General features: G+C 48.1%; 1 protein-coding gene across 1 annotated transcript in view; it reads right to left on the reverse strand.

Moving 5' to 3' along the window:
• ANTXR1 (anthrax toxin receptor 1) overlaps window positions 1-11234 on the reverse strand; it is a gene marked incomplete at its 3' end in the record, with an annotated part of 59753 nt that overhangs the window by 32477 nt on the left and 16042 nt on the right. Inside the window, exons 8-10 of the mRNA XM_010015444.1 lie at window positions 10543-10623; window positions 6984-7044; window positions 5106-5204 (exon numbers count right to left, since the gene is read on the reverse strand). Coding sequence (XP_010013746.1) covers window positions 5106-5204; window positions 6984-7044; window positions 10543-10623 — 241 coding nt within the window. The remainder of the gene's footprint in view (window positions 1-5105; window positions 5205-6983; window positions 7045-10542; window positions 10624-11234) is intronic.

Raw genomic sequence — 11234 nt, forward strand, 5'->3', positions numbered from 1 at the left:
TTCAAGGCCAGGTTGGACACAGGGGCTTGGAGCAACCTGCTCCAGTGGAAGGTGTCCCTGCCCGGGGCAGGGGTTGGAGCTGGAGGAGCTTTAAGGTCCCGTCCAACACAAACCAGGCTGGGATTACAGGCAATATTAACCATGCCTCACTTTTGAGGAAGTCTGTCCTCAGAAACAGGCACAATTTGTTCCTTCCCTCCACACCTCTGACCACTCCATCAAGCAAAATGAGGTTCTTGCTGTATAAAAACACCGTCAGGACACAGACCACTAAACCCAGTCAGCCCCGAGGCAGGAGCCACCCGGAGCAGTGTGCAGAAAGGGACAAACACCACACAAAACCCCACCTGGTTTCTGTGGGTCCCCTTTCAACAAGGTCCTTGCTCCCTCTCACATTCCTGTCACTCACTACCCAACATTCCTACACCTTTAACAACTATCTGCAGCCTGTAAAATCTATTATTCCAGCATCAGGGAATAGTTTCTTTTGCCATTTGCAGGGTGTAACCTTTTGGCAAGCCAGGACTTGGAGTTCTTCCCAACCATAATAATAAAAGCCTCAATATATGCATTAAGTTTTAGCACAGAAGAACAAACCTCAGTGAAGGAGAGGTACAACACCCCAAAGAAGGTGACCAGGACAGAAGGACTTTCTTTTAGCCATATAACCAAGCTAAACTTAACTCCCTTTCCTTGGTTACTGGTTGACCCCAGAACCAAGTGGCACACTGAGAACTGGCTGCAAAGATCCTTACAGGAGGCTGGAGGAAGCACAGGGTCTTCCCACAGTGCTGGTTGTTGGGCTCACCATATCAGCAATAGTTCAGTGTAGAAGAGGCTGCAAAAGCTGTTTTGCCAAACTCCCCATCTCTCAGACTAACAACTTCCTTCTGTTCTCTCTTTCTTTCTGATTTGTGTTCCACTGAAGTACATCTCGGGCAATGCTTTGAGCATGTCTCCTGCTTCTGCAGGGGAGAAGACTCTGCTCCATCAGACCAGTATATGCGCAGAATCATAAAGCCTGAATGCTTCTGTCACCCCTTTGTCACCTCAGATGGGACAAAACACCTCTATAAATCCTCTGCAGCACCCACTAAAGCCCAATCTCTGTTCCTCCTTGCCAGCAGCTGCTCCTGTGTCACTCCTTGTGACAGCTCTGCAAGTAAAGTTTTCCTTTCAAACCATCTTGTGGGGAGGGAGGAATGTAGGAGGACACTGGAACACTCCCGGAGCTGGAGAAACTGCCTGCGAGAGCGACCCATAAATAAGAGATGTTTTGTTAATGCTGTAATGAAAACCACACTGAGATCATGCTGTAATTGCTCTGCTTTGTGTAGGGACACATGAGCTTTGAATGCCAAAGCCATTCAGAGCAGAGTTAGGGGATGGGGGGAAGAGCAGATCTGCACATAACAATGATATCGCATTCATAACAGTCTCTGGATGGAGAGGAGGGATCTGGAAGGATTCTTTCTCTGATGGGTTCAATAGGAATCCTGCTTTAAAAGCTCTTTAACCTGCAAGCCCTGGAGGTCAGAGAGCATTTGAGGGAAGCATGACTGTTTCTGCTGTGTTCACATTCTTTGTCAAGCAATGGCTTGGGCCACCCTTCAAAACATGATGCCAAGCTCACCTTGGTGTGTGTTTTCACCTAGGAGAAATAGAAGCCTATGTTGAGTCCTTCATCACGGCCACACTCCTCCCCGGAACACCTGATGGGGTTTGTATGCAGCGTTGGACATCCTCTAGTGCCATGGGGGAAAGAGGGAGAAGCTAAAAGGAGAAGATTCGGGGGAATTTGCCTCATTTCCCCTCACTCCTGGTACTTGGTGATGACTAAAGAAGTCAGGCAGCTTTGTGCAGAGGCTCAGATTTGGCCAAGTGTCCAAGGCATTCACTGTGGCACAAAGCTCTAACCCCACCTCTGCTGTGGTGCTGACTCCTCACCAACCCCTCAGCTTTAGCACAGGACAGAGCCCATCTCTATGCCCAGACGTCTCTCTGCTGGCTCCTGCACAACCTGAGCAGTCAGAGGCGTTTTAGCACCACAAAGCAACCATAAGTCACTGCACTGGGTAATCACTTTTAACTCTGTGCAGTCTGAAAGCAATTCTCCCAGGTCCTGTGCTGGCAGAAACACGCTGCTCTTGAACATGCATCTGGTTACAGCTCTGCTCAGCCAAGTGTTCTTCATGGCTTCTACAGATGTTTTACCCTGTAGCTATGAGGATTACGAGTGATGCTCTCTTCTTCACCTGTCACTTCTCCCTGCCAATAATCCCAATAAAACCCCATTAGCTCATGCCCTTGACCTCAAGCAAGTCCTTGCTGTGCTGGTCGACATCTCATCTGGGATAATTTAAGGCTTCAGGAACTGTTGGCTCAGTGTTATCTTTAACAATAACTCCCTCCCTGATACAATCGGCGGCTGAGAGATTCCAAGCAAACAAAACCAGCTGAGCAAGCCAATCCCCACATGGTTCCCACTAAGCTCTCAGCCAGTTAACTCTTAGGGTGAGCTGTCTGCAGCTCAGTGCCACAAAGGCACACAGAGAGCACGGGCTGGATCTGCAGGCTCCTACAAAGCAAAGCGCTGAGACACGTTCTCACCATAGAGCAGCTTAAGAGCTGTTCCCAGACTTGGGTTGGAGAGAACGGCTGAGCAACTGCTGACTTCCCTCAAGCAGGGGACGGTTTGAACTCAGAGGCTGAGTTTGTGGCCTCCTGCTTCCAGGTCACTGCATAGAACAGCCTGGAGCTGAGCAAAGCGGCCTGAGAAGCCCTGGTGCGGTGCCAAGGAGAATGAGCTCACTTTGGTGCATCAATTCAGGACACAATGAATGCACCAGGACAGAGGGCAGGAAACATTTGGCCCTTCTCCTTGTTTTCCAGAGTCATTTTATGGACACAGGAAGGCAGCTTTGGATAGAAAAAGCCCATAGGTTGCACTAAAAGAAGCTGATCCTTCCCAAAACCCCTATGAAATGACGGGGAGGGACACTCAGCCATAATCACTCAGCACACACAAAGCAAGGAAAGAGTCTTCCTCCTCACCAACACCAGGTCACGGTGTTTGGGAGTGAAGTAACCCTCGCAAACAGCTCCTCCCATTGGCAACACTGGATGCTTTTGTGTCTCCATAGAGTGGAAAGCTGATGGATGACATTCTTCACTCTGCGAAGCCTTCGGGATGTTTTCCAGGAATGAATGGCTTGCTGCAGAGCCAGCCAGCTCCGAGGAAGCTGAGCTGAGAAGGAATTGGGATGCAAGAGCAGCACAGCCTCAGGTAACAGGGGAACCTTCCACACTGGTGGCAAGGGAGCAAGCAGTCTTGTCTTGAGGGCAAAGCAGAACAGGAAATCAAGTGCTAAAAAGAGTTTACATAGGAGAGGAATGAAGGAAAGCACCAATATCACTTCCCTACCTCACAAAGCAGGAAGAGTAGCTACTTTCACCTTCCATTCAGGCTCAGTTCATAGGGGACCAGAATAAGGACAATTGCTGGGTGGATACAGAGGCAGAAGTGAATGAAGAGCTGTCTGCAGGTAGCTCTCTTGAAGCAGCTACCTTCAGTTGCCCCTTTCATGAAGCAGAAGTAGTTTGCTCCATGTGGCTTCAGACTTTGGACAAAAAGCCACTTCTAAATATCTGAATAGCAGTTTCATTCCCATGGGAACCTTCCTTCCCGGTGGAGAGAGGAGGACGAGTTTCCTGCCCAGCCCTAGAGAACTCCAGGAGACGTTATAACACATGTGACCCAAACACAACTTTGGATCTGAACTTCGGGGAGAAACCAAACATGGTTCAACCTCGACGTGGCCACGATCCAGATTTAAGGAGTTCTGGCCACAGAACTCAGCTTCGGGTCTGATTTTATGGAGCAAACACAAAGCCAGGCTTCCTGCTTGGGGACACCACAGCTGGCAATTCCAGAGCCAAACTACTGCAGGGGAGGCCAGTGTAGCAGTGACAGAGCCATTTGGGACAAACAACACGCACTCACTGTCCTACACCTGCCCTGAATGCTCAGCAGCACTCCTCATAGGACAAACATCCTTAGCCAACTGTTGCCTGCTCCAAAGAGCAAGTTACATGTATGCTCAAAGCATGAGCAAGTCCAACATTGAGCCTTTTGACTTCCACACAAACCAATTCATGCATTTATTTCATACTCAGAAGTGTCAGGACCACCTCCAACGTGATCAGGCAGCTCCAGAATAGATTCTGTGTTCGACAAGCTTCATTCTGCTGTCATGGTGGTATTAGCTGGGAGTTAAGCTATCTGGTTTCCTGTGTGGGTTTGCAAACATGCCAGATGAGAACAATAGGATCATCAGTTCTTCCAGCTAAATGCATCTCATACACCTCACAAAGAGACCAGACACTTGGGGTCTGATTTGCTTCTACTTTGGTTCCTTTTCTCTGTAGAGGAAACATCCTCCCAAGCTGCCTCCACAGAAGCACATCGATGCCTTAACCACTGCTCCACTACAGCTTCCAACAGCAGTGTTTAATTAAGCTGCACGACCAGACCTACCAAATACCACAAAATATAGGTAACCATTGAATCACAAAATGGTTTGGGTTGGAAGGGACCTTAAAGCTCATCTCAAGCTCCCCTCTGGCAGGTTAAAGCCATTCCCCTTGTCCTGTCCCTCCATTCCTTGTCCAAAGCCCCTCTCCAGGTTTCCTGGAGCCCCTTTAGGCACTGGAGCTGCTCTAAGGTGTCCCCTTCAGGAGCCTTCTCTTCTCCAGCTGCCCCAGCCCAGCTCTCTCAGCCTGGCTCCAGAGCAGAGCTGCTCCAGCCCTCACAGCAGCTCCATGACCTCCTCTGGCCTCGCTCCAACAAGAGAACAGCCCTGACCTCACTATGTACTTAATCCAACAGGACACACATAGATACTCTTTACAGGCAAGTTTCTCATCTTCTGTGTTTTGTTGCCTCCACTGCTCAAGCTCCTCTATTCCCAGCCCTGGTGTCATTCACAGCGTACACCACCACAGCTCCTCATCCCATAGTTATTCCCTTCACAGGCAACAAGCTTGGAGATCCAGAAGGTTTTGCAAGCAGAGAGTCAGAGAAACCATAAATCCAAACCACTCACTGAGGGTAAGGGTGTCGTTGATCCTGAAGCTGCAGAGCACCCTGTCAACGTTCCGGGCATGGCGAAATCCATTTCCTCTCACAACCACCTGAAACGACTCTGGAGCAAGAGAGACAGTGGGTTATTGATCCATGGTGAGGCAAAGAATGCTCATTTAAGCAAGGTGGCTATGTCAAGGTTCTATGTCATGGGTTTCACTTGGTCTCCTCAATTTAAATATGCAGTTTAATAACTTTTGAGTTTAAGCATAGTTAACAATGGACCTTCTACTCCCTCCCTGCCCAAATTCAGCTTTTAGAAATGGGCAATAACACCCAACAGAAGCATTTTAACTGACCCACAGTGAGAACATTGAGCTTCAGAGACACTGAGCTTCTCCCTCCCCAGGCTGTCATTTTAAATAGCAGAATGGTTTGGGTGAAGAGAGGTAAAAGTATCTCCCCAAAGGAAGGAAAACAGGCTCTCAGTGGCAGATACCCCGGAGAAGTTCAAGTGCAGCTTTAGGCAACTCTAAATTGCAGCAGTTGCCATGAGTTTGGCCACATCCTGCCCTACCAGCCTGTACAATGACTTGGAGTCCTTGATGGGACTCATTCCCACACAGTGGCAAGGGTTTCATTCCATCAGCTTCCTGGTCTCTGGACAAACCAGAGCCTGTGGGCATTTCCCCAAGTCTTCCTATTTGCTGCTTCTCCAGCTCAGCTCCACAAGGTCCCCATAAGCAGAAGGCATCAAGGACAGTCCCTTACACCCAAGAGCTGAACTGAGTGGTCCTTTTTGGAACAAGCAGAGCTGAGCAATGAGATCACATCCTCACACGTCTTTCTGAGCACTCTCTACTCTCCCTTGTTATCCCAACTACTTGCACCTAATACTGGGAAAGGTTTATAAGCTTCCTGCACCACCAGCAGTAAAACTGCCTTGCAAGGAAGCACCACTTTTGGACTTTCAGATGCTGAAGCAGGGCCACAGTCCCAGCCAAGTTCTGGCCATGGACTCAGGGACTCAAACCCAGCGAAGGAAACAGCCCCCACAATTCCTGTTGTGGGAATTACTATCTTGGAGAGGCACTCAGATAATCCCCACCGACGTTTGGCTGGCGACTGTGGTTTGAACACACAATACTTCACCTTCCAGACAACGCAGGAGCAACCACAGTGCTTCAAACACTGCCCTTGGTTTTAAGGTTCCCAGGAGCAAGAAGGAACCAAGTTCCTGCAGATTCAAAGCTTTCCCCTTGCACTTTACAGTCCCCATCATCTTTCATCTCCCTGAAGGACTCACGCACTGTACTTGTCAAGAAAAGCAGCTCTGCTCTGGAATCTGGGCTCCCTTCCAGGTCCCACTCCTTTACAGCCAAGTTGCAAATCATCCCAGCACACCCAGCCAGGGAAGCTGCTGCTGCCTCACAGGCCCATTGTCCAAGAGCATTTGGGAAGGACAGGGGAGCCGAGCTCTGCTCTGGAGTGTGGGGGCTGATGAATGCTTAGAGAAATCACAGGAGTCTCAGCTGCTGGGGAATGAGAGTTCAAGTACAGTGGAAAAGCAGCGTATCAGTGATGTCTGATTAACCACAGGGATCCTGTCTCTGCTTGGCACTGAAATGAGCAGATGCAGCACGGTCTGAATGAGACAGGCTGGTTTGACTGCAATACAGAGGCAAAACTGTCAAATTCAAGGCTTTTCCGTAAGCAAATGCCATTTGCCTTCACTTGGCAGTGATGGGAACTGGGAACCTGCTGTAAGGTGAAAAAACTACCAAGAAAAGCAACAGGTTTAGCACCAGATAATGGGTTCCTTTTGCACTCGCCAGCAATTAGAGGTGGACCCAAGGTGTGTTTCAGGCAACACGACCACTGAGGCTCAGCTGATACTTACCCCCTGCACATATGCTGGAAGGCTCCGCTGCCAGGATTTCTATACAGGACTTCTTCAGGATCTGAGAGACAGACAACACGTCATGAAGTACCTTGGACTTGTTCTATAGAAGCACACACCAAAACCTGAGCACTTGTTCTCACGCAAATGCTTAACTCAACATTGCACTTTGCATTCATGTCACAATTATGCCATCTTAGTGGCACTTTCCACAGCAAGCTCCTGCTATGGAGGAAGGCAGCAGATGCTCACCAGGATCCCACTACACACTGGCCTTTGTTTGTGGTACAAGTTACTCTGCAGACCACGATCAGCAACGGAAGTGCACATGGAAGGGTTAGTGAGGGAGTGCCATTGCCCTCCCTTTGCAGTCACACCTCCCTCTCCTAAATGATTCCGGAGCCCAGAACTCCAAATAAAACAGCACAAGTCTTAGCTGAGCTGTTTGCCTTTGCATTAAGACATCCTGGGAAGAGCTGCATAGCCACTTCCCATGCCTCAGCATAGGGGCTCCAATTTCCTCAGGTATTAACCTGGCCTATGAGAGCATACCTGAGTGCATCCTCAAAGACTTCAGGTCCAGGTGGATGGACAATTGTTCTTTACTTAAGTCAGACTTAAATGAAGCAGTATATGTCTTTGTAAGGGTTGGCACTGCCCTTAACCATGTTATACATGTAGACAGTGATTTATACAAGTACTTCAGCATCAGTCCTGGCAGGCTGCTTGCAGGCACAAGCAACATGCTGGAGCTGGGTACACTTGGTTCCCACATGGTGCTAGAATAGCTCAAGCTCTTTGCATGCAGCAGCCTTTCCCCTGCTCTGAAGACTACCTCCAATTCTTCACTGCCCTCAGTCAGCAAACTGGTGCCAGTGTCCATAAGCCCCTGTGAGAGCAGCAACCAAGAGCTGTGATGTTCAGTGCTGGGCTGAGCAGCCCTCAGACGAGGTAATGCAAAGCAAGATTTAGGTCAGCTCCAAGAGGCAAGTAAATGTCAGCCAAGCATCATGACTCAAATCCAACACCAAAATTATTTTCCCAACTTTAAATTGAAACATCTGTAAGGGAAGAACAGCCACCAACAGCATCAATTCTGTAAGGAAAAGATAAGCTCGGATTTCTCCGCAATCACAGCTCTTGCCTCAAATACCTGATTGCAAACAGTGCAGACAGAGCCATGATTTAGTTATCTTATACTTTTAAACAAGAGTTTGAGTTACTCAGAAGCAGGGTGGGGAGAGGTGGAAGGAGTACCAAGGGACTGAAGGAAGCAGAGCTGCTGGAGCTGCTGGCAGCCTCACAAGTGAAGAGGGAGGATTTGCAGGAACAAGGTTATACAGGAACTGTCAAGTGGAAAAAAAGAGAAAGTCAACAGTTGAGAACAGAACTGAAAAGCACCAGAGGAATTTGAAAGGCAGAATAAGGAAAACAAAGAGACCTGTAAGAACACTTCTCAAGTACCCATCTGCAGTTATCCATCCCTCCATCCCCTGTCAGTCCGCTACTACCCCCCTCCCCCCCATGCCAGGTTCTACTTCTCTGAAGATACAACATCTTTCTCCCAAAGTGCCAGGACTAATGAGCACAACCAAGAGTTGAGGTTTTTCCAGGCATTTTTCCTCTCCACTGAAAAACATCTCTTAAGAAGCCAATCTTTTCACATTTCTCCCAATTCCCCCTTAGATTCTGTTCCCCCCTCCCTCAGCACCCCCAAAAGTGTCAATAGTGATTTCTTCTCCATGCCACAGTGAAGTGTAAGAGAGCAGACAAATGAGAACAAATGCATGAAAAATACAATCAATACTTCCATTCTTTTAAAAACCAAGGAAAACCTGACATGATTAAGTGTGAAATTCATGACTTTTATTCAGCTCTTTACACACACTCCTGCTATAAGCCAGCTTGGACACAGGATGCAATAGCAGGTGGCTCAGTTCGATGGTTCAGAGCTCCCTTCCAGCCCAACCCAATCCATTTCCAGAACTATAAAAATGCCTTAATGCCTTTTTACAGAGCCAACTGCAATAGTTAGTTTGCTTTAGAATAAGCTTCCAATGCTCCAACCGTTGGAGCACCCACCCTAAGGTGAGAATCAGGCAACGGTGACTATTGCCCAGGAATTCTTTCATGTCTCTTCCTCACCACAAATACATCCGAAAAGGACTTCAACACATTCAGTGAGGAGGATTTCATCACTTCTGTTCTTTTACTTCCCAGGGCCTGCACAGCCTTCTGTGGCCTAAAGGTGCACTTCATTCACTGCAACCTGGCTCCTCAGGAAAGGAAAACAGCATGGAGGAGCAGGGAGCAATCCCCCAGCTGAGCGTTGCTCCAACAGGACACACAGGAGAACTGACTGCACATCCTCACTTCCATAGGGAGCTCTGCTTCTCTCAGGAGCTAACTGCAGCTTGCCTTGGCATCCAGGCACAGAGGTGTCTGGAGCACATGCTCACTCCTGGGGAGGAAGCATCCCACTGTGCTGAGCAGCACATGCTTAGTGAGGAGCTCAGATTCCCAAAGCCATCTCCTGGATGCTGGAAGCTCCCGTTTGGAATTCTGCTCCACAAGCATGCAGACAGATTACTTCATGCAGCAGCTGCATATTTCCTATAAAGTTTTTTTCCACCAAATTTTGGAATTCTGATTAGCCAACAGGATGCTGAAGCTTAATAGAAGGTCACTGCCCCATCAGAGTTAGTGTGAGTGACCCACAGGCCGAGGCTGGGTACTCATTATTAGCTCTGCTTAATTACTACATAACCATGGCTCTTACAATTACAAACAGTACTTTGTTTATGAAGTGTTTCCTACCCAATGATATCTGCATGAGCTCAGCAAGATAAATCTATCTAAGTCCTTTTTAAAGATGCATTTGGGGGAAAAAAGAAGTAGAAGTCGTGATCATATGCTGCTAACTGTAATGAGGAACACTATAAAGTTGAGCCTGGGGGTTCATCCTGTGCTTGAGATGGGTGAGGCAGCAACCCAAGGCAGGAGGTTAGAGCTGGTGACTTGCTCTGAGGTGCCTTGGCAGTGCTGGGAATGGTGATCAGGTGAAGTCTGAACGGGTAGCTCCAGATGAGCACAGAAAAGCAGCCCCACATTTCTCATGCTTCACCTATCAAATGCTCACGTCAGGTTCTCACAAGTTACATGACACATTCCCAGTTTTCATGGCAAAGAAGCATTTCATAGATTAATTCAGCTTTTCCCATTTTTCCTCCCAGCTTACAGCAATCATGGAACCCTAGAATGGGCTTGGGTTGGAAGGGACCTTAAAGGTGCTCTAACAGCTCTCTGCTGCCCCAGGCTGTGCAACTATTTGATGATGAAGAGGGAGACACACAAAGATAACATTTGGGCTCAAAGCTCCCTGTATTAGGACCAATTGAGCCACTCAACTTGGAGGTAGCAATATTAGTCCAAACAAAGGTGAGTTTCTTTGAAACGAGTGATTTATTAGCACTCAGCAGGTCCTTGTGAACGCAGGAAAGCGAAACCTTCCACTGCACAAGCCAGACTAACACGCAAACACAGGAGTCCAAATACTTACAGAGTCTATGATGCCCTGCAGGGCTTCAAAGCCATCATTCACTGGGAAGACATGATCTCTGCTGTCGGCAATTCTGGCCAGCTGACACAGTGGGGAAAGAGAATCAGAGAGAAATGCAAAGAATGAGGTAAATGAGCCAGCAGGCAGCAAAGTGAGACCTCTCCAGACTCAGCCACTTGCAAGTAAAAACCCCAAGTATCTGTGCTGGTGCATTATAGTTGGTCGGGCATTGAAAAGCTTCTCTGTAGCCTGATTGATTTTAGAAAGCTCTGTAGCAGGCATCAGAAAAGGCTTCTCTTAGCTTTGAAGACAAGACAAAGTGGGTTTCACCAATGCCTAATGGTCTTCAGCTCAAAACCTCTCTCCCACCTGCTTGTCCATCAGCCAGCACAGTAACTCCCCAACCAAAACCACCCCAGCATCAACCTGACAGGCCACTAATGCAGCAAACACACCATTTAAACCAGGGAACTAAGCAAAATGGTTCAGTGTTTTCATATAGAGAGAAGACTAATGCAAATCATACCCCTTCTGGAGATAGAGGCTTGATTCACCTTTCCTGTCAGAACAGAGATTTGACTGTACGTCAAGGTGCAACCATTAGAGAGCCAAGAAGAAAGCAGGAACCTAACAGGAGGTATTTTCCACGTGGAGGGAAGAAGGTAGCAGAAGAGTGTTTGGAAACCTACACG

Source organism: Nestor notabilis, unplaced genomic scaffold (genome assembly GCF_000696875.1).
Source record: "Nestor notabilis isolate BGI_N333 unplaced genomic scaffold, ASM69687v1 scaffold125, whole genome shotgun sequence".
Lineage (NCBI taxonomy): Eukaryota > Metazoa > Chordata > Aves > Psittaciformes > Psittacidae > Nestor > Nestor notabilis.